This window comes from Urtica dioica, chromosome 8, assembly GCF_054948205.1.
Source record: "Urtica dioica subsp. dioica isolate 48M chromosome 8, U.dioica_male_clone48M_v1_H2, whole genome shotgun sequence".
Taxonomy (NCBI): domain Eukaryota; kingdom Viridiplantae; phylum Streptophyta; class Magnoliopsida; order Rosales; family Urticaceae; genus Urtica; species Urtica dioica.
In genome coordinates this window covers 12,665,024-12,688,580 of record NC_142763.1, presented here as the reverse complement: position 1 = coordinate 12,688,580, position 23,557 = coordinate 12,665,024, and the positions used below count along the sequence as shown (strand labels likewise).

Sequence of the window (23,557 nt, the reverse complement as noted above, 5' to 3'; positions counted from 1 at the left end):
CGTGGCTTCAGCTTTTACTACGCTCACTGCACGTTCTGATTTCTCACACTTTTGAGTTTCATTTCAAGCCCCGAGACTAAACATTAAATTATCCCACATTCATTCACATGTACATTCACATTCGTATCGAACTTTAAGACTTTCTCAGATGCTCATGAACTTTATGTAACGAAAACGCTCCTTAATTTTCAAACATGGCTCAATGGGCAGTTTGACTTTCAAGTTTGTTGATACGGATAGCAAAAACAATATCAACGCTCCAAAACTCAAAGGGAGTGCAAAAGTTGGGCATGACACCTTGCAAAATATATCATACGTACTCCCAGAGTTTCACCTTGCAAATATATAATTAGTTATTGCTCATTTGCTCCAAGTTAATTTTCCATGACAATTTTATATGGATATTTTGCTATTTAGAGTGAGGTTTTACTTTTACCCCTTGCTCTTTACTTTTGGCGCATGATTCTTGGTAAAAATTTCATCAAGTTAGACTGTTTCACTACAAATTGCGTATATTTTTTTTCAACTACATGTCGTTTACAACTCAAAAGACGATCAATAACCGAGTTAAAAGGAAACACAGCTTGTAGTCGAGTCGAACAAGTTCAATTCCAGCTAATTAAATAATATTTTTCGCAAATCCATGCTATCACTAGGATTCACATGTGAACTCACACTGCAATTGAGTTTAGTACAGCATTTAATCTTAAACAAATCATTTCTGTACACAAAATGACAGACAAGTAAACAAAGTCGACACAGAACCATTAATCTGAAACGAAACAATATTCTTCTACTAGGTAACACAAAGTTCCAAAAACTATACTGCTTATTATTGAGATAAATACTTAGCAGTATTATTTCCTCTGTAAAACTGTAGCTGAAATCAAGTTTACAACTGAAAGAATTGCTGACGGCCAAAATAGATTATGATTAACATGATAATAAAGTAAAATAAATAAACAAATAACAGCAAAACAACCTATAGCAAAAATATGCGTCTGTGTTTTTTTTTTTTTCTTCTTTCCTTTCTTTCTTTTCTCCAAGGATTTAATATATATCATATGAGCAACTACAAAATAAAAAATTCAAGAGTATGGCTTCATGAACAAGGCCTAAACACTAAACAAGACCTCAGTTCATTTACCAGAGAAATTCCTCACTCCTTGACTTTCATTATTGGTAGCAACTATATATCACATCTCCTAGCACTGTGTATACCGTATAGTCTGTCACTCACTGACTCCGCTGCTCGTTTTTCCATGACTTCTTGGCTGCCTCGGCAGAGGAATCGACTGGGTTGGCGTTATTCCCGTCTTTCGGCTTCGAAAAGAACGGGTCCCACTCGTGGGGTCCCACTTCTCGCTGCCCGTCCTCCAACAACTCGTACTTCCAACTATTCTCTTCGACGAAATTCTCGTCCTCCCGCCCCGCGACCACGTCCTTCCTCAGCTTGGTGACCTTGTCGATCACGGCCTGGACCGCGACGTCGAACGCGTCCTCGAAAGTCTCGAGCTTCGATCGCGGGTCCGCGTAGACGAGCCTCGGGATGAGCCCGATCACGTGCTCCCTCATTTCCCTGACCCTCTCCGGCGGGATCTGAAGAAGCCGCTCCTCGATGCTCATGTTCTTCTTCCGCACATCGTCCTCGGGGATGAACACCGAGTAGAGCATGTAGTTCTTCGGGAGATGCCAGGTGTACTGAGTGTAGGCCGATCCCGGGTGGAAAAACACCGGAATACAACCCGCGAGCATCGAGTCGAACGCCGATCGTCGGGTGTACGAATCGCCCTGAGGTTGGAGGCAAAACAGCGAGCTCTGAAACATCTGCATTATGCTGCTCGGAGAGTGACACTTGCTCTCGCCGAAGTCGCACTCGAGAAGCTTCCCGACCCGAGATTTCCGGCACTGCTCGATGATCTGTCCCCGGATGGATTTCGGGTTGTCGGGGCGGGGAGCTCCGGCGAAGGAGAAGAGCCACTTCCGGTCGAGTCCTCTCATCCGTTTTTGCCAGCTCACCACGTCCGCGTCCCTCGCCGGGTGGAAGTACGTCGGGTACGGGATCCCGAAATCGTTCGCGTTCCACGGGCTCGACTCGACGACGAGCATCGACATGTTCTTCGCCGCCGGAAGGAACAGAAGCTTGTTACCCCAATCCGATTCGGTCTCGGAGAGCCTCCTGAAATCCCACGTGATCCGACCCGCCACGAGAAAGTGGTCTCTCCCGCCCATGATCTCCCACTCGGGCCGCTTCGCGAGCCATCGGACGAGGTCGAGCGAGGCCGCGTCTCGAGTCGAGATGTTGTAGCCCCAGAGGTACCGGGCTATGTCGAACCCGGCGTAGAAGGGCACGAAGATCGCCGCGGCGAGGGACGAATCCTCGGTGAGGCAATCGTACTGTTTCATTCGGTTGCTGAATATGACGTCGACGGCGAACTGGTTCGTTGCGTACCAGCCCTCGTCGGAGAACACGCCCTCGACGTTCTCGAGCGGCGGTCCGAGCCCCGCGTTGCTCGTGAACTTGCACATGTTGGTCCACATGCTCAGGCTCCGACACTCCTTCAACATGTCCTCGTTGAACCGGGAAGGAAGGTCGTGGACGTAGATGTATCTCCCGCCACACGGGTCGCTCTTGTTCTCCGCCGTTCTCAGCGCTCTCGTGAAAGAAAAGCTCTTCTTCTTCTTCTTCTCTTCTTCCCAGGGCGTCTTTTCAGTGGCGTTGTTCGAATCTGCGGTGGTTTGAGCGGCGGGTTTCGAAGGCATGGACGAGTGGTGGTCCACGGGCTCGTCGACGCTGCTTTCGGTGGGTTTCGAAGGGAAGGAGATTCGAAGATTGGTTTTCTCTTCGACGCTGCTTTGGGTGGGTTTCGAAGGGATAGCCATCTGATTTGCTAGAAAGGCTGAAGAGGAATCGATACCGTTGGAATTCGGTCGGAGGCTCAGAGATTCATCAACGTTGCTTCGTCCAAGGACAACGAAATGAAAGTACAGCAAGAGAATCCAGAAAAAAGCGGACAGGGAAGCCAAGCAACAGAGTCGGCTTTGCTGGTTTTTTCCCGCCCCTTTCTCCATTTGGTCAGACGGAACACTCGCCGCAGAGCGGCGTCTCATCAGAGTCCAAACAAAATCCCCAAATCCAGTAAAAGAAAAAAGAGAAAAGAAAACACCTGATTCAACCAATCACTAACCTCGACATTTTTTTTCTCAGAAAATACACTTCTTTTTTTTTTTTAGCTTTTCGAAATCGATGAGATCAAGCACACAAATCAACAACCCTAATTGATTCCGAGCCAGGAAAATCGGCTCACCGATGCCAGATAGAGCCCCAAGAAACAGAATAACAAAGAGCGGTTACGGGATCAAACTGTATCGGAACACGGTTTAGAGCCTAATCGAACAAAGAATTGAGAAAGAAACACCTAATTTTCGACGGATGAGAATAGAGCTCGCACGTTTCACGAATAAAACAAATATCACCGAGCTCGCTCAAACAAACCCGTTAAGAAGCGAAACGGAAAGTTAAGAAAATGAAATCAAAGAGGGAAATTCGGAAACCTGGAAAGTTGGATCGAGAGGACGAGCTCACAATGACAAAGATCAAAAACAAATATCTTAAGTCTTTTCGATTGGCATCGGAAAGATCCGAGACTTTTGCACTGGTTTTGTGCTTTCTCTTCTTCTACAGAGAGAGAGTGAATGGCGTAATATAATTCGGCGGGCGAGGAAGCGCACTTTAGCAACGTGCGCCGCCTTGTAGTCTATTGTCGGTAGCCGCTGAGATTTCGCCACGTGTTAAATTATGAAACAACGTGTCGGTTCTAAGAAATGTGACGTCACGTTCTTCCACAATTTTTTATTACTTTCAATATTTGTGGGTTCTCCATTCCTTAAATTGCGTGGACTGATTAGGGAACAAAAAAAAAATGTTTAACAAAAAAAAAAATAGAATCGGACATCTGTAAATCTGAAGAAGTAATTGTTGACGAAGTAATATTACAAAAAATTAGTGGACGTGGACGATGAAGAGTGGACAATTGTGGGCCCAGAACATGCTACTTCAGGGATCTAGACTGACTTCCATGTTTTTTTTTTAAATCGACTGACTTCCATGTTACAATCCACAAATTCACAAATCTTTTTCATTCCTGCAAATTCACGATGGAATGTGAAAAAAAATTGGTTTAACTTAATGGCTTGTTTGGGAAAATTGGTTATCGACTTCTATAACTTTTGATCGTGTTTGTTTTTGTGACAACACTATGTTATAAGTTAAGTTGTGCCCGGGACGAACAGTTGACTATGGAGGATGACTAATTTATTAATATTAATAAAGCTATACTATAATTATTAAAATATTTTCAAAGTCAATTTCATTTCTAAACTCTTGAATCTAATTTATATATCGACGTTCCATTCGATACTAGAAAAATATCAGACATATTATATAAAATTATTAGTCAACTCGATACTTGATAAATCATCATATATTGAAAATTAAGTTACTAATCAATAAATCGAGCTGGTTACTCGTATAAATTGCGTAAGTCTGAGCATGAGGTCAGAAGCACCGAGAGCAAGAGAAATCCAGCACCGAGTCCGAATCAAATAAGTCTGAGGACTCATGAAAGGTAAGGAACGACCTGTTCATAAGTCAAGAACGAATCCTATCAGGCAGAACTTCGGAGAGAAGCGAAAAATGATAGGTCAAAGACAAGTTAAAATAAAACAAATACGTGTAAATAAGTATAATTCAATGATCTCGGAGAGATTTGGAATGTCTTGCTCGTCGTAGTGACGCAGAATACCTGAAATTGGAAGGACTAAGTATAAGTAAGTGTTGTAAATAGAAAATTCAAGACAAAAAAAAGGCCCCAGGCCGCACCAAGTTCTGAAAACTCGAAAGCAATCGGGCATCGTCAAAAGAAATAATATGTCCATTTCTTCTTACTACTTGGAAGGCGCTTAACTATTTTCTCATACTCCTGATGAGCACGAGCATTGTACCAGCCATGCTGATCGGGACTCGATTTCAAACTATAAAAGGAGAAAAATCTTCCAATCTCGGAGGCGTATTATAATACTTGGCCCGTAAATTCGTCATCCCGGCAAAGATCTTGTAGACATTGGGCACGAGCTAGGTCGGAGCACATCCAAGGTCGTTCAGAAACTGAGAAATCAGCGGATGCACATGCAGTCCGCCAAGCACCTTTTAATTGTTTTGTTAAAGGCTACCTTGCCAGGAGGAGGATTACATGTCCTCTCGTTCTCCTTAGGGATCGACAAAATAATTTCGCCAAGAATGTCAAATTGTCGGCGGATACCCTTGAGATATTTTTCATTAACCCTCAAAGTCCTAGTCGTGGCCGACCACTGGCCCTCTTTCTTTTTAAAATACTCTTCTTCGGAACTTGCCGCATGGATATCTAAGCCAAAAGTGCGCTGGTCCCGAGTTGTTCCGATTTCGGGCACGTTTCTGAAACACGTTGTACAGAATAGTCTCATTTCTTAGCACGGTGCTCGGAGGACTCTCGAACCTCACCACAACAGCAGATGCACTGGATTCGATAGACATTTCTTCCCTGTAATACATCGAGGACGGATCAAAAATCCTGTCCTAGAGCTCTTTATTCATGAGCTCGAGGTGAACTCGAGGCCGATGATATACTTCGAACAGGGCAACCGCGAAAAAAGGTCAGTCCAACCGACTCCGGGAACGTGATACCACTCAAAATTTCGAAAAAAAAAAAAAAAAAGATTACCTCCTGAGGGGAGGATAAGTCCTCGAGATCAGGATCCGTCCTCCGAATTACTCGAGGGTCAAATTTCAGGTCTAGATGTGAAAAAACCTCAATTCCCTAACAAATACCAATCAAAGCTACGATGTCTAAGAATTGGAAAATATATGGGTTCCGAGAATCAAAATTATAAACATTTTGATCCACACAAATTCCTAAGGCAAACCAAGCAAACAACTAACATCTGGTGGATAACAATCAACCACAAGGGATAGAAACTTACCCAGACCAAATGTAGGATGAACAAGATCACAAGATCGAAGATTCATCAAAAACACGACCGAGAAGTCTAAAAGGCAAAATATGCGCTGAAAACCCTAGAAAAAGCTACAAATGATTTCAAAATCCGGAAAACAACTATATATACCCGAGATAGACGGTCAGAATAAAGCGTGTCCAAGAAGCCTCGTCGATCCGACGGTAGAGACGAAAGGTCACGACGATTCACAAGCAAAAATAAATGAAACGACGCCGTGTCGCTCTCTCGACCCCAAAGGTCCGAGCAAATCATACTTGAAACATACCGGGAAGAAAAATAGTAAAAGTTTTCGAGGTATAATTGAATTGAAGATCATGTCATATAGTTCCTTACCATTTTTATTAAAATACTAAGAAACTGAAAGGCTGTTGTTACTCGTGTAAATTGCGTAAGTCCGAGCATGAGGTCGGAAGCACCGAGAACAAGAGGAAGCACCGAGCATGGGTATAAGTTACCGCTCTACTCCTTGCATGCATTTTATCATTCAGTCCATTTAATTTTGGACAATTGAAATATTGGAAACATTAATCTCGAATTAAAACCTCTCTATCATTTACCATCTTAGATGAGCTCTTAAGAGAGTCATATTTTCACTTATTTAGGCGAAACTATAGTTTTCAAATCTTAAGAGTAATACTAGAGATTGTTCCTAAGGGATCAAATGGGTGGGACTACAGGGTATTTGTTGTAAAATAAAATACAAAATGGAGACTTGAAAATGAACCTAAAACAAAAAAAATTGATTCCTCTACCTCTACAATGAGAATTTGATAGCCACTCCCACCTCAATTTTTCACTTTTTTTAGTGTGATAGCTGAATAATAACCAATTGAAATCAGTGTTCTAGATAAAATTTATAAAATTGTGCAAGTATAAGGTTTGAATAAATTTTTTAACCTTATGATTAATTTTTGTTAAAGTGGTGAATTATTTAAGAATAAAAAAAATTAACAACAATTTTTGTTTATTTTACTAAAAATTAAGACTTTAATTATTTTATTAATCAATTAATTTCAAATAATTACTTGGAGTATATATAAATGCGGTTGTAATTTTCTTCTACTATTATTGGGAAGATGTTGGTTTTATTACTAGAAGTAGTAGCGTGGTATATTAATTTGTGGATGAACATTTTTACGTAGGTAGTTGAAGCATATTTACTTATTGTATGCTTCAAGTACATAATAGCTTATAATTATCAGAAAATTATATATACTCATGTGTCCATGTTCAAGTGCCTTATTGGAGTAGGGCATGATTTAGATGTATAACTCTTTGCCGGGAGTTGGGGAATCATAATATTAATCGAAGAGTGATGTGCGATATCAATAAGTTGCTTATGAGTTATGAGTATGTATGACCACTAGGATTGATGAGTCACTGGTCACACACTCATGTACATGTGGATGAGCAATGCCATACTTAAAGCATATTAATAAGTTTTTGCAATTTGACAATGCTTATTGGAATTTCGAGCAAAGCACAATGCTTATTGGAATCTTGGATAGGATGGATTCAGATAAGAACATTATATAATATAATAAAATACATACATAATATAAATATTAATGTGGGATAGGTTTCAAGCTTCAACTTTCAAAATGTGGATTTTTTTTTTTTCCGGATCAAAACGTGGGATTTTGAGGTTAGGCCTAGTGGTAGGGTTTTTTTTTAGAGATTTGTAAAGAAATAGCCACTTGATGAGAGGTGTTCTAAAATATTAGCCCAACTATCAGTTTATTAGGCAAATAGCCCGACATTAGACAAAGTACCAAAAATACCCTTCCTCAATATCCAAACTATCATCTTTCTCTCTGAATCGATCTTCTTTTTCAACTATGAGCTCTGACCCAAATTAAATGGCGATCTTTCCGATCCCGGCGACGATCTTCTCCGCGGCGATAATGGTGGTCCTGACCAACGCGACGAACACGAACCGCATATACTCATCGCGATCTCTGATAGCTTCACTTTCGGAATCGTGTTCGGTCTCCGATGAGACTCGTGCCATCGGTCTCAGAGCTGTTCGTAGCTGAAAGAATCCATCTCAGAGCTGTTCAGCGAACTCCATCCCCACGTCGGGCGTCGCGTCCTCTCGAGCTCGCAAAGGCCAGCGCGTCTTCCTACCCTAAGACCTGGATCGCCGTCGGGGTAGGCGTCGCCGGGATCTGAGACAGGTATGTTGGTTTTTTCAAATGGTAAATATTATTTACTATCGAACAGCGATTTGTAAATGTTGTTACGTTGTTTTGTTGGCTTTATTTTTTAGTGCAAGTGGTATGGAAAGATGTCAGGTGTTATGTTGTCACTTCTGGTTTGACATCTTTCCTCGTGTGTGCAGACAGTATTTCAGGCAAGTTTCCAGTTTTGACAGATTGCCTCGCTGGTGTCTTATTGCTGAGTTATTGCCTCACTGCTGTCTTCATTACAAGATATCTGCCTCGCTGGAGCCTTCATTGCAAGATATCCTTCGCTGCTATCTTCATTGCACGAATATTCACTTTGTTGGAGTCTTTACTTTGTGATATTCGCTTGAGGCCGGGTAAGGAAACCCGAGATACCTTCCAGGATTGTACAGCTGCTATAAAAGCCATGCGCTCTCCCTTAGCAGCCTTGACGCTTTATAAAAATACCTAGAGCTCCTAGACGTGCAAGACCGGCGGATTGGGAGGCTTTGTGTTTTGATAAGAGCGGTGTAATTCCTCAAACACTATTCCACAAAGATTGAGTGTTTGTGAGATTTGGGTTTTGTGTTCTCGTGATTGAAGGTTCACGATCTGCTGAAGACTAAAGGTCATCCGAGCCAGGAGGTTGCTCGAAGAGTGGAATTGAGACGGAGCTCAAATTCAGGGGGAGTCCCTGTCTAGGTGATCACTGGTAGTAATAGTCTCTAGGTTTTATTGATTTGTTGATTGTAATCAGATATAAACCTTGTGTGTACTATTGACTACAAGATAGTGAAAATCCTTTCCACTGGCAGCGTGCCCCCAGATGTAGGTGTGTTTCACCGAACTGGGTAACCATATCGTGTGTTATTTGTTTACTGTTTTTTGTTGTTTATCCATATCTGTGTTCAAGCAAGTTGTCGGACACATTGTCAACACATTGTGTGCGACATCTTGTCTTTGCGACTAATCAGAATTTTCAATTGGTATCAGAGCAGGCACCTTGATCTCTTAGGTGGTTTCCTGTATTTTCTTTCTGATTGCCTACTATGGATAGTTCCCGAGAAGGAGGTTCTGTCAATCGCCCTCCAGTACTCGACGGAACAAACTATGGTTATTGGAAGGCACGCATGACTGCCTTCATGAAGTCCCTTGATAGCAGAACCTGGAAAGCAGTGATACACGAGTGGGAAGCTCCTGTTCAGGCTGATGACAAAGGAGTCCCTATTGGTGCAAAACCGGAAAAAGACTGGACTCCTGCTGAAGAGGAGGCGGCCCTTGGTAACTCACGTGCTCTAAATGATATATTTAATGGGGTCGATACAAATGTTTTCAGGTTGATAAATACATGCACTAGTGCCCAAGAGGCCTGGGAAATCCTTGATGTTGCGTATGAGGGTACCACAAAGGTCCGTGAGCAGAAGCTTCAATACCTCACAACCAATTTTGAAGCCCTTACTATGCTTGAGGATGAATCTGTTGCTGAATTCAACATTCGCATCCGAGACCTTGCCAATGAATCCTACTCTCTTGGGAAACCCATGACCGACGAAGATCTTGTTCGGAAAACTCTGAGAGCTTTGAGTCCCAGATTCAAAATGAAGATCACGGCTATTGAAGAAGTCCATGACCTCAAAACCTTGAAGTTTGATGAACTTATGGGATCTCTCATGACATTTGAGCTCTCCCTGCCCAAGACAGAGAAGAAACACAAAGGGGTGACCCTAAAAGGCTCTATTCATAAACAAAAGGATCAGGTATACTCAGATTCTGATAGTGACATTGACGATACTATAGCTATGCTTGCAAGAAATTATAGCAGGGTCATGAAGAGATTCAACCAGATGAATGGAAAAAATGTCTCACAAGATGTTAAGGACAAGTTTCAACAAAGATTCCAGAAGGATGTCAACCCTCACAGGAACAGTGATAGCGGTGAACGACCTGGCAAAGGCAAAGGCATTCAGTGCCACGAATGTGAAGGTTTCAGACATATTCAAAAGGAGTGTCCTAATTTCCTCAAGAAACAGGAAAAGGGGTACAACGCTACCTTTTCGGATGAAGATATCGACTCTGATAAGATAAGTAATTTTGTGGCCTTTACTGCTCATGAGTCTACTGATAAATTTGGTGAATGTTCTCAGAAAATTGTTCTAGATGGAGAACTATCTGACGATGCCATGAATGACGCATACAATACCTTGCACACCAAATGGGTTGAGGAGTCTCAGATTCTCGACAAACAGAGTGCTCTTATTCTCACTCTGACTGAAGACAAGGCAAGGCTTCTAGAGACGATTGTGGATCTAAAGAATGAAGTCAGTCGGCTGAATGGAGAGCTGGATCAGATGACTAAATCAGTCAGGATGCTGAACTCCGGCACCGACAGCCTTGATAAAATTCTCACAGTTGGAAAGCCTGCAAAGAACATGAAGGGGATTGGGTATACTCACGGTGCTTCCACGTCTCAGACTACTTTTGTCCCTCAAAAGTCGGCTGTTGGAAAGTCTGCAAAGAACATGAAGGGGCTTGGGTATACTCACGGTGCTTCCACGTCTCAGACTATTTTTTTCCCTCAAAAGTCTGCTGCCCAGATGCCGCGAAATATGCCTCAGACATCTGTTCGTGACAAGTTCCAGAATCAGCATTAGCAACATCCTTATAGACCAACCAGGTCTCTTGTCAACAGACCTCGTTGGGTCTGCCATCACTGTGGACGTAGGGGTCATATTCGGCCATTTTGTTATCGTCTATATGGGAGGAATCTTCATCGGCATCAATCATCCCATAGGCAAGCTCAACCAAGTCGTTCCCCCTCATCTCGTATGGAATGGAGAGTGAAAAATGAGTCATATCGCGCCAACCTTGCTTACACCTCTCAGCATGCCTTCACTGGTAACGATTGGTACTTTGACAGTGGTTGTTCTCGACACATGACAGGTGACCAAACCTTTTTATCCAACATAAAACCTTACTCTAACTGTCATGTTACTTTTGGTGATGGAGTGAAGGCAAAGATTATTGGAAAAAGGTCAACTTAATTATCCTGGTTTGTCTTTCTTAACAGAGGCTTTGTTGGTTGAAGGCCTCACTGCTAATCTTATTAGCATTAGCCAACTTTGTGACTTGAGCTTACGTGCTGATTTTACTCGTGATGAGTGTGTTGTGATAAATGAGGAACAGGTTGAGCTTATGAAATGAACCAGGACTCCGGACGACTGTTACATGTAGTCCCCGGTCAAAGTCTCTCAAGTCACCAAGTGTCTCATGTCCAAGGCAGATGAAGCTAGGATAGGAAAACAGGTTCAGAAGTCGCACAAGATGGTGCAACATCTTACCACTTCACGTGTTCTGGAGCTCTCACACATGGACTTGATGGGTCCTATGCAAACTGAAAGTCTCAGTGGAAAATGGCAAGTGCAAAGAGACAAAGGAGAAAGCATAGAAGGAATAGCTCCTGAATTTTCTGGCCCCATCATCCCACAACAAAATGAGGTTGTTGAAATAAAGAATCGGACTCTTCAGGACATGGCTCGATTGATGATGCTTGCCAAAGACATTCCTCTACTCTTGAGGGCTGAAGCACTCAACACAGTTTTCCATATTCATAACAGAGTTATCATTCGTTCGGGCACTACTGTAACTCAGTATGAGATATGGAGGGGGAGAAAGAACGTCGAGTACTTCCATGTCTTTGGCTCTGTGTGCTACATCCTTGCTGGTCGGGCTCCTCGTCGTAAGCTTTATTCCAAAAGTGATGAAGGTATCTCTCTTGGGTATTCCAGAAATAGTTGTGCTTATTGTGCCTTTATCAAACGCACCAAGTTTATGATGGAGTCTATAAATGTGGTTGTTAATGACGTTTATGATGATTTTGAAAGTGCTGATGATGAGGATGAAGTTTTATCTAGTAGCACAGATGTCAGGACAGATGTTGGTGACAAAGTGGTCGACATTGTGACTAAAGACGATTCTCCTCGGGATAAGTCATTCCCTAGACAAGGAGACTGAAGCTGTGCCGCAAAGATGTGCTCCTTCTACAGTTATTCAGAAAAATCATCATGTTGAAGAGGTCATTGGTGATATTGAAGATGGGATACGTTTTATTGGAAGCCTTTTATATCTCACCACCAGCCGTCTAGATATTGCTTACTGTGTTGGTGTGTGTGCTCTGTATCAAGCTAATCCTAAAGTTAGCCATCTTTCTCGGGCTAAGCGCACTGTAAGGTACATCTCTGGAACTGCTGACTTTGGGCTCTTATATTCCTGTGCTGCTACCTCTACTATTGTGGGATACCGTGACATTGACTGGGTAGGAAGTGCAGTTGCTAGAAAAAGCATCTCAGAGTCTGAATATATTATAGCTGGTAGCAGCAATACTCTACCTTTGTGGTTGAAACAAATGAGTGCTGAGTATGGTGTCGGCCAAGATGTCAAGACATTGTTCTGCAACAACATCAGTGGTATGATTATCTCTAAAAATCAACTAGCTGACATTTTTGCTAAGGTTTTGGATGTTGACAGTCTTGAAGATCTTCGGTCCTCACTTTGGTTATGCGTTATTGATCAATAGCAATTAAAGTTTATCGGGGGAATTTTTGGTCTTAACCTATGTGCTAATCCTTCGTTGATCCTTGTTCGCATTACTATTGTGTTTTTTCTCTCATGGGCCCATGTTTCTGGTTGGCCCATTCGACTGATTTGCCGGGCTAAAATGCCAATCGTTGTCTCTCTGGGCCTAAGAACAATCAAGGCCCTCCTTAAGTCACGACGTCGTTTTACTCCCTACCATGATTTCATTCATGCAGACGGTTACACTCTCGAGAAAGAAAGGGAAGTTTCCACTTGTTCGAACTTTGAAATTTCTCATTTTTCTTCGCTGATCTTGAGCTGTGTTTCGCTTACCCTCATTGACGGTTATCTGTGTGACAGTTTCCTTATTTCTATTTCCAAAATGGTGGGTACAAGAAGCGGGATCAGTACCTCTACTCTCTCTGGAAAAGTCAAAGCCACAATGAGGAAGAAAAATGTCGGGACAAGAAAGCCCGGTGCTGAGAGCAACATGCATGGAGTTAGGGTTCGAGGTCTGAAACCCAGCATACGCGCCGATGGTCAGGCCGGAGGTGCGATCGCTGGGTCATCAGTGCCTCCTGAGAACCTATCTCTCTGCCGCCAGACGCGCAATTCTGAAGAAAGCTGCTATCTCTATCACTGACATCACAGGAGAAGCTAGTTCCAGCAGTTCGTCTGAGGAAGAAAGAAGAAGTGTCGATGCTCCTGATGAAGAAACCCCCTCCGGTGTATCCCCCGTCGAAAGCCCTCACAAGGTTGTGCTAGGTAATCCTGCTGTCTCTGCCTCTCCTATTGATAGGGTTTCGCTGCCTCATCCTCAAGAGCCTACTCCTGAAGATGCCATTGGGGGCATGTTAGGCTTAAGTAAAGATGTTTCGCACGATGTGCCTACATCTTCTCAGAGGCAAGAAAGAACGTCCGACCCTGTCCAGGATGTTGGAGAGGATATCCTTGCTTCTCTGAAAAAGAAAGTTCAGAAAGATGACGATGTGTGTCTAGCCACTCTTCTCTCAGAGAAGAAAAAGAAGAAAAGAAAGCTGGTGGAAGAAGCTGCTCCCACTACCATCCCGGCTAAAAAGAAGATGAAGAAACCGGTGAAGATGGGCTTGAACAAGAAGAAGTTGAAGGGAAAGTCTGTTGAAGAAACAATGCCAGATGTCCAGAAGGATTTGGAAGAGGAAGAAGATGTTGCCCGTCCTGAAGGGGTGTCTCTCATCTCCAGGAAATCTGTCGGAGGCCAAAAGCTTCCCAAGGATGTCCCCGCCGCTCCTCTGGACAATGTCTCCTTCCATGAGGAAGATCGTGTCAGAAAATGGAGGTATGTCTATCACAGATCTATTTTTCCGGAAAAATAATTGTCTAAGGAGGCCCTGAAGATTGATGTGATCATGGAACTCTTGTCCGACGCTCAACTTGGGAAAACTGTCTCTGGGATCGGGCCTTATTATCCCAGACTGGTGAAAGAGTGCATTGTGAATCTGTCCTCTGAGATTGACCAGCCTCATCACCCTGAGTTTGGGAAAGTCTATGTTCGTGGCCATTGCTTTGATATATCGTCCACTGCCGTCAACGAGTTTCTGGATAGAGGAAAAATTGTCACTGCTGATCGGCTTCCTTCCTTGGAAGAGGTTGCCAAAGAGCTCACTAACGATGATAAGAAGACTTGGCCCACCAAGGGTTCTCTGTCTTCCTCAGATCTCTCGGCGAAGTATTCTGTTCTGTACAGAATTGGGATTGCGAATTGGGCCCCTTCCTCTCACGGCTCCAGTATCAACTCCGACCTGGCATGCCTCATTTATCAGATTGGTACTCGGGCGTCCTTCGACTTTGGGGAGTTTGTTTTCAGCCACCTGGAGAAGCATGCTAAGTCCTATGCAGTGAAGCTTCCTATTGGCTTCCCTTCGCTCCTGTCTGGCTTGTTGGTAGCTCAGAAGAAGGATCTGCTCAGGGCTGACGATGTTGCAGGTAAACCTCCCAGTGAACTCTCTTTCAGTCCTAAGTTGTTTGAAGGGAAACATGCCAGGGATCTTGTCATGCCTTCTGTCGCAACATCTGTCTCGCTTGGTGGTACCATCAAAGTGGCTCCCCTGTCAGAAAGTGCCAAGAGCGATATTCTCAAGGGTTTGATGGAAGAAGTTGCTGCTCTTAAGGAAGTCATTACTATCTCTTCTCGAAGAAAGACTGCGTGTGAGCGTCTTATCTTTGTCATGACTCTCCCTTCTGCCACGGATGGTGCTTCCACTTCTCAACCAAGTTCCTCTGCGTGTCCTGATGAACAAGAATCAGAAGATGATGTCAGCAGCGATTCTCAAAGTTCTCTTGTCAACGATGTTTCTAATCCCTCTGGTTGATGTTTATTCTGGTCTGTAACATCTAACCTCTTTTTAGACACCTTTATGTTGGTTTCTTCGCATGCTACTGTGTTTCAGACTGATGTTTTCTCTCTGGATGGTTTGTAAGACAGCTCTATCGTACCTTTTCTGTTGAATGATATGCTGCTCTTCTAGTTCTCATTACCTTTACAGGCTGTTTTTCCTCCCTCTGTGTTGGTCGATCCTTGCCTTTGGTATCTTTTTGAGGCAATCAGGGGGAGAGGCGTCATGAGGTCATTTATTTTGACTCTCTTTTTGGTTATGACGCTTGTATGAGAACTGGTCTTGGAAGTGCTTGCCTAAAAAAAAATAGCCAAAGGGGGAGATTGTTGTTACGTTGTTTTGTTGGCTTTATTTTTTAGTGCAAGTGGTATGGAAAGATGTCGGGTGTTATGTTGTCACTTCTGGTTTGACATCTTTCCTCGTGTGTGCAGACAGTATTTCAGGCAAGTTTCCAGCTTTGACAGATTGCCTCGCTGGTGTCTTATTGCTGAGTTATTGCCTCGCTGCTGTCTTCATTACAAGATATCTGCCTCGCTGGAGCCTTCATTGCAAGATATCCTTCGCTGCTATCTTCATTGCACGAATATTCACTTTGTTGGAGTCTTTACTTTGTGATATTCGCTTGAGGCCGGGTAAGGAAACCCGAGATACCTTCCAGGATTGTACAGCTGCTATAAAAGCCATGCGCTCTCCCTTAGCAGCCTTGACGCTTTATAAAAATACCTAGAGCTCTTAGACGTGCAAGACCGGCGGATTGGGAGGCTTTGTGTTTTGATAAGAGCGGTGTAATTCCTCAAACACTATTCCACAAAGATTGAGTGTTTGTGAGATTTGGGTTTTGTGTTCTCGTGATTGAAGGTTCACGATCTGCTGAAGACTAAAGGTCATCCGAGCCAGGAGGTTGCTCGAAGAGTGGAATTGAGACGGAGCTCAAATTCAGGGGGAGTCCATGTCTAGGTGATCACTGGTAGTAATAGTCTCTAGGTTTTATTGATTTGTTGATTGTAATCAGATATAAACCTTGTGTGTACTATTGACTACAAGATAGTGAAAATCCTTTCCACTGGCAGCGTGCCCCCAGATGTAGGTGTGTTTCACCGAACTGGGTAACCATATCGTGTGTTATTTGTTTACTGCTTTTTGTTGTTTATCCATATCTGTGTTCAAGCAAGTTGTCGGACACATTGTCAACACATTGTGTGCGACATCTTGTCTTTGCGACTAATCATAATTTTCAGTAAATATTATTTACTATCGAACGGCGATTTGTAAATAATATTTACTTATCATTTTTATGAATAATCTAACCCAAAATCGTTCGGAGATGACGTCTAGGGTTCAGTTAATTCTGTGTGTCTATATTTGAATCATGGAATTGGCCAAATCTGATACAGGTATGTTGGTTTTTTCAAATAGTAAATATTATTTAATATCGAACGGCGATTTGTAAATATTATTTACTATCGAACGGCGATTTGTAAATAATATTTACTTATCATTTTTATGAATAATCTAACCCAAAATCGTTCGGAGATGACGTCTAGGAGTTCCCCGACCTGTTCTCCGTCTGCGAGGTCCGCGGCGGCGATGCGGAGGCTGGCGGCGGCGTCGGAGCTGCAGAGGCGCGCGGGGGAGTCCGGTCGGGTGGAGTTCCCGGAGAGTTTGATGTTTGGGCGGCGGAGAGGAGGCTCGGGGTCGAGATCCTCCCCTGTTCTGCTTCCACAACCCTGGCTCCGATCTTCTGCTCCTCCGTCACATTCCGAGCGTTCAGCGGCTGCTCCGCCGCGATCGGTCAAGCCAGAATCGGCACCGTATTTCGCTTTGGCGGCGGTGGTGGTGAAACTTGCGTAAAATCATTACTTGTTTGGTGAGATTGATTGGACGAGAAATTCAATGGAGCGAATTCAAAGGAGGTTTGAGTTTGCTCTATGACCACAGGTTCGTTGGATTGTTTTGTGAGAGGATTGGAATTTTGGCGGTGTATTATTTGAACGAAGGGTAGTATTGGAATATTATAATGTTTGGTTGTGAATTGGGCTAGTTACTTAAATTTTGTGATAGTTGGGCTAGAATTTTAAAAGTGGTAGTCAATTTGGGCTAGATACCTAGCCGCCCTTTTTTTTATTATAAAACTATAAAATCATTTGATTTGTTTTAAAAACAAAATATTAATTTTTAGATTAGCACATGTTTTTTCATCCAACTTAACGACTTAAATATAAATAGCGCAACTAAAATGTCACACTAGATATTTTGCCGCAAAAAAAATAAAATAAAATAAGTATATAAATGTGATTCCAAAAAATATTAAGTATTTTTAATGTCAACAATATTTTTTTAAGTACTTATGAAATGTTATTGTAAAGAACGATATCTAAAAAAGCTAAACCGAAAAAATAAAATTTTAAAATATGTATTAATAATCTTTTTAATATACAACTCAAATCCGCGTCCTATTTTTAACTTATTTATTTATTTTTTAAGTAACTACAAAATTTTAAACCCATTTTAATACAGTATATCATTCAGAAAAAAAAAAAAAAAAAAAAAAAAAAAAAAAAAAAAACCCGTTATATTACGCTCATATTGATTCAAAAACATAAATTTGTATATATCAGCAAAGCTTCCCTAAGATAAAATAAGGGATCATTGTATAAGGGCTTAAAGGATAATTTTTTTACGTAAATAAACCTAGTGCAGTTCTCATTTAGCAAGATAATATATTGGAATTTTTTAGTACATATTAAATATTGACAACAATAATATGCACTCATATTGCACTGAAATACGATTAGAATAGTTATCGAAACCAATTAATAGATCTAAAAGCATAGGAAGTATAAGAAATTAATGGAAAAAAATTAAGCAATATAAATGCTAAATTTCATACGAGACTAGACAGTGAAAGCAACAAGAGAACAGAGATCACAACTGCAAGCAAAGGCCGAAAAAAAGAAGCAAACGATGTATTATGAGGGTTTTCATTTCTCTTCCTTTTGCCTGACCTCTGTGATTTTTCACCAAATTTCGAATCTCCAAAGAAGAGGTGAACTCCAGGGTCTCGCATGCTCACATCACTCTCGTACAAAACCGAATTGTTGGCTCCTTGAATGTTGTTGTTTATGTAAATGTTAATACAACAACGATCACGAGACTCGGGTAGATGTAGCGAAAACGACGAACCGGCACTTTTCCCTTCGAGGTTGACACGATCGGAAGATCTAGGAGCGGCTTTTTGATCCATTCCGAGACTTGAGGACTGTTGTATTTTTTTTCCTTGGTTTGAAGTAGCTTCAAAGAGCTTTGCCATATGAACGAGAATGGCTTCTTTACTTGCTATAGGCGTTTGGTACATATGCCCTACATAGAAAGGAAGGTATTTCCTTGCTTTCTTTTTGTCAAATTTTTCTTTCTTTCTAAAGACCAAACCATAAAGCAAGAAATAAAGCTACAATTTGACCAAACAGGCAGCTTTCTTTATCATTTAACAGAATTCTCATCTTCGGTGTACTTTAACTACAGTGTTAGATTGATAATCCACACCGGAATACTCTACTTTTTGTGGGTTTCAAGGACAAGTTTATTTATATCCCTTTGAACAACTTTCTTTGATTACAAACTACTATTTTCCTTACATTCCACAAATATTTCCTTATATTACACAACTTTCTTTGAACAACTTGCTTTAGAGATGGTGTGAAATTTACCACTAGACCAAACTAGGAACCATATTTTCGCTCATTGTTGAGTATATAAGCATTTGGTACCATAGGAACGTTAAATCAGCAACCAGTTGTGTGCATTTAAAGAAGAGCAAGTCTCTCTTATCTGAGATGACCAAAATGACCAGAGAATTGCGAGCCAGTCTCTTCTCTCTCCACTATTCATGTGAGACATTTAGGAGTAAAAGAGAGCCTGAAAACATTGTTTCGGTTCAAGATCCAAAACAGGATAAAAGCCTGAGAGTAAATAAACGAAATACAGAGATCCCTCCCATTAATCGGGCCCTACTAATAACTGAAATAATTCAAAATTTTCAAAGCGTGCATAATGTGTCTAAGTGTACAGATTAGAAATTGAAGAACCACTTTCCAAATCTTTATTGTTTTCCCAGGCCTCTGAGGCAGCTCTGAAGAAAATCTGTTTCGCCAATGGATAACTTTTTAGCATCTCCCACGACAAACAAAGGACCATCATTCGTGTCATTTACAGTTCTTTTTTATTTTGAGCACCATGTGCATAAAATTAAAAAAACAAAAACAAAAAAATTCAAAGCATACCCGAACAGGCGTTTCCAACTGAGCAGCTCTCATCTAAGAGAGAAAAGTTCCTTAATTTGGCCAATTTGGTGACACTTTTTCACTAACGGTAGAGCCATATTGTGGGCCACCCTTGCGATAGCACGTGAGAAACTCAATGGGGTATCCCTTGAGCTTGTTCGGTACAATGCCAAGATCATTGAAAGTCAAAGCTGCAGTGAAAAGGCATATCAGATGTAAAACCAGACATGGAGATACATATAAAACACGAGGAAAGAAACCAAAAGCATGGAGATACATGTAAAACAAGCATGAGAAAGAAACAACAAACTGCCAAACTTATTTGCTATTTACCATTTTCTGACACAAGCGTATCTGAAGTTTGAGCGTGGATAGCATCAAGGTTGAAGATGTTGGGGCTGGGCAACGGGAATGGAACCTTGTTAAGCAATAGTTCCCGTGGTGTTGCAATGGCCTGAAATCATTCACAGATGACACACCATAGAAGTTTGTGTTGATATAACTAACAAATATTACCGAATATATTATAGGTCCACAAAAGACACAAGGAAAAATGGTTGCAGTTAGAACCCTAACAGCACAACACAGTAATCCTATAATGAAACAAACTACTCAAACCCTGATATTCCTACAATAAAGCATTAGTGAAATACCTTGGCTATGGGAAAAGGAAATTTTACGTAGCGCGGTCTCTCACGGATCGTATCAAACATTAGTTCCGCCTGTATTGCCATAAGACTCGGTGAAGAGAGAGGGAAAAATTCACTGATACACCAATTCAGGAACGGGACACAAAAATTACCAAATCATGCTCCGTCATGACCTCTGGTCCACCAAGCTCATAAATTTTTCCCATACTGGTGCCATCATCTTTCAAGGCAGCCACAATTCCAGCAGCAACATCAGCAATATATACAGGTTGAATTCTGTGTAAAGGATTGATCGATGACAAGAAACAGAATCCAATGAGCAAAAAGTAAAAATCAACGAGCAACTCATGGCAAATTGGTATTCTAGATTGTTAGGCTAAGGATATACCTCCTAGATCCATTCCCGACGAGAGCAAGAAATCCGAACTTCTTTACAAATTGTGCCCATCGATTTAAAATCCGATCCTCTGTACCAATCATAACAGCTGGTTTGAAAACTGTTGCCTGACAAATGACGTTATAGTCAGAACCTATGCTTTTGAATGAAACAACTATCGAAACACAGCTTGTAAGATCAAAGTTTGCAGTAAATCACTATTTGCATGCGTCGGGCAACAAATCTGGAAGTTTAAAATTCATATTCTTGTCTGCGCACAAGATCCGTGCAATATATAAACTTAAGAATAAATTAACAAGTGTATAACATCGTTATAGAATACGATTGACATACATCAGGCAGTTCTCTCAGCACAGCTTCTTCGGCAGCAGCTTTTGCTTTTAGGAGTCTAGATGGAGATGATGCAGATGACCCCAAACAAGAAAGCTGCATAAATCTTATGATGCCTCCGTGTTCTTTGGCGATCTGCATGGAAATTTTAAGTTTAAGGGCAGAAACGTGAACAAAGTACCAAAAAAAAAAAATTTCTATCTGTACATAATGAGGGTAATACATAATGCACACACAAAAAAAAAAAAAAGGATAGGTTTTTATTTCTTAGCAAGGGCCAGTGGCAGTGAAGTCTATATAAAAGAAAAATGAAGGGTCGAGAATCTACCACAGCAAGTTGTTCAGCCATAGAATGGTTGACTTCCTCAAAGCTGTAGTTCCTTGTTTCATACTCTCTTCCTGTCAGATGGTGTACTTGCTAAATATGACATTTTTCCAGTCCAGAAGAGCTGGGGTTCAAATTAATAAAGCTATAAAGAAGCATTCGTACATACCAATAAGGTTGATGACTACATTAGCCTTTGCCATTACGGCTTTAATTGAATCTTCATCTCTAGGATTGTATTTCATTGGAACTATCTGAGTGATAAAATCAGGGGCAGGTTGTCAGTATGAAACTCTTAAAAAAGAAAAACTTCAAGGAAAATATTTTTCAGCTACAGAAAAAAAAAAAAAAATCATCATACGACCTGTCCCAAATCTCCCATCAGCTTCAAATGGCGTGGGGCATCTTCAGAGCCACGGAAAGGAACCAAAACTTGAGATCCCATCTTAGCTGAAAATATAATTAAGAAGACTCCCCAAGTAAATGGAAGAAATAAAATTACATAGATAAACGTTTGTTTCTGATTAGAGCTTCAGCCATGTAGAGCATCAATAAAACAAAAAAAAAATCAATTTAACATGCACATTACCAAGCTTTTGCACAACGTATCGGCCGAGGAACCCAGTAGCCCCAAAGACGGTAGCAACTATGCCACTAGGAAAGGAAATACGATTAATGATTCAGAGATCAGACTAATAATTTCTAAAAATTGATAAGAAGACTTAAAATTAAAAAAAGCCGAGTGATCCTATGCCTAAAAGACTCGGTTTTAGTTGTTCCCAACAACGGCTAGGAATATATGTGCTCAACTTGAGTAAATTCTCCATAATATCTTTCTGATTGAGACAGTTTCGTTTGTGTGTTCAGAAACTGGCATTATAAGTGAGACAGTTCAGTCATAACTAACAATTTTATTTTCACACATTGAGCTCAAAGACACTCATTCCCTGAACCCCAAACACAAAACAAATCATCAGCTGATCATCCAAAAAAGCATTACTAAGTTTTACTCAACCGAAAAAAATCACTTGTACCCAACCCAGACCGATGCAAATTATGAAGATTCAGCCACAGAAGATTTTGAAGAGCCCATAATGTCAATGTTCAATTCATTCATATTAACACCAAAATCCCGGGCTCACAGAAGATATTTTCTTTCTAATTTTATATCCCAACGATCTCCTCAGAACCACCAACGATTTCCGACTAACCAAACACATAATTCAAGAACAGAATTACCTAACAGACGATCTTCCACCAGTCCCTTTCCGTATCAGGTGGCCAGGTCCCTTTGTCGCGAGAGTGGACGCGTACCTCGGATGATCAACTCCATAATCTGCACACCAAAAAAACAGAAACAAAGAATCACTGAATGAATGAATTGATCACATTGACCGCCCATAAATTGGTGATCGTGAAAACCCTAGGGGGGATAGATATGATCGAGGAATTACGAGAGTCGTAGAAAGTGATTGACTTGAGGGACGCGATAGAAGGTGAAGGACTCGGGGACTTTTGCCCTAGACGCCTCGCCACGGCCTGCATCGTTCTCTGTTGTTACTGTCGCGCAGAGAGAGAGAGAGAGAGAGAGAGAGCTCCGAGAAGAAGAAGGACTGAATTTGATGAAGAAGGCGATGAGATGTTCTGGTGGCCCAATTTGCTTCAGCTGCTCTTGGGCTTTGGCCTTCCCGATCTTGCACAAGGGTATTTTAGGAATTCACTAACCTGTTATTTATTTTGTTTAGTAACTTGATTGTTATTAAATCCTCTTCTTTATGAAGGAAATTAAGAGCAATAAAATCAATTATTTGTCACTTACCAAAAATTAACTAAAACTCAAATATTAACAAATCTAGTACCAAATGTGTCACGGAATCAACCACTTCGTGACCAAATACGTCACGTAATCAACCAGTTCATGACCGGTACTAGATGTGTCAATATTTGGGTTTTGGTTGATTTTTTGCAAGTGCCAAATAATTGATATTATTGCTTTTAATTTCTCTTTTTATTTTTTATCCCAATTTTCCTTTTAAAAACTTTATTGGTAAGAGAGAATGATTATTTGTTGGTCGGATCGAATTTTGTGCAGACACTAGCGATTAAAAAGGCTTTAAGTTGGATAACGAGAAAAAAGTGACAAGCAATGGAGCTGGAATCGGACCGTCTCTTTTTGTTGTTCAAGCTTAATGTAATGAGTTTGAGATGTGTTCGAATTCGAAAATGTAATCAAAGAGTACGAAGTCTTTTTTGAATTCTGTACATAATGTGTCTTCATTTTTATTTTGTTAAACGTACGACAAATAGAGGCTTTGGTTGGCCGATGCTTTGGGTGAGCATCAACCACCATAGATGCAATTCGATTTTCATAGTAAATGAAACGATTTATATAATTGTTGAGGAACTCTT

At 41.3% G+C, this 23,557-nt stretch overlaps 2 protein-coding genes across 4 annotated transcripts; both read right to left on the bottom strand.

Moving 5' to 3' along the window:
• Window positions 1–907: 907 nt before the first annotated feature.
• Window positions 908–3,675, bottom strand: MUR3 (Exostosin family protein). Its single transcript, XM_089622959.1, has one exon. The coding sequence runs from the start codon at window positions 3,109–3,111 to the stop codon at window positions 1,237–1,239; it is 1,875 nt and encodes a 624-aa protein (XP_089479085.1). The 5' UTR covers window positions 3,112–3,675; the 3' UTR covers window positions 908–1,236.
• Window positions 3,676–18,948: 15,273 nt separating this feature from the next.
• Window positions 18,949–22,796, bottom strand: LOC149388223 (NAD(P)-binding Rossmann-fold superfamily protein). 3 transcript variants are annotated; one of them, XR_016300708.1, is made up of 13 exons: window positions 22,603–22,796; window positions 22,388–22,484; window positions 21,738–21,802; window positions 21,513–21,598; window positions 21,318–21,402; window positions 21,152–21,222; window positions 20,827–20,958; window positions 20,485–20,600; window positions 20,249–20,372; window positions 20,100–20,168; window positions 19,780–19,900; window positions 19,447–19,637; window positions 18,949–19,081 (listed from the first exon to the last, which is right to left on the bottom strand). XR_016300708.1 is itself a non-coding variant. In XM_089623315.1 (12 exons), exons 1-12 carry the CDS (start codon window positions 22,691–22,693, stop codon window positions 19,498–19,500), a joined length of 1,197 nt encoding a protein of 398 aa, XP_089479441.1. In that variant the 5' UTR covers window positions 22,694–22,796; the 3' UTR covers window positions 19,001–19,497. The 3 variants fall into 3 exon arrangements, 1 of the variants encoding a protein (XP_089479441.1); XR_016300707.1 differs by having other exon boundaries at window positions 19,001–19,306; XM_089623315.1 differs by having other exon boundaries at window positions 19,001–19,637.
• Window positions 22,797–23,557: the final 761 nt, after the last annotated feature.

What these genes read in the sequence shown, in the direction of transcription:
- MUR3 (XM_089622959.1), bottom strand. Translation starts at nt 3,111, where the DNA reads ATGAGACGCCGCTCTGCGGCGAGTGTTCCGTCTGACCAAATGGAGAAA.
- LOC149388223 (XM_089623315.1), bottom strand. Translation starts at nt 22,693, where the DNA reads ATGCAGGCCGTGGCGAGGCGTCTAGGGCAAAAGTCCCCGAGTCCTTCA. An exon ending in ATACGTTGTGCAAAAGCTTG is followed by an intron (nt 21,599 to 21,737) that starts GTAATGTGCATG and finishes TTATATTTTCAG; the next exon opens with CTAAGATGGGATCTCAAGTT. An exon ending in TGATGGGAGATTTGGGACAG is followed by an intron (nt 21,403 to 21,512) that starts GTCGTATGATGA and finishes TTTATCACTCAG; the next exon opens with ATAGTTCCAATGAAATACAA.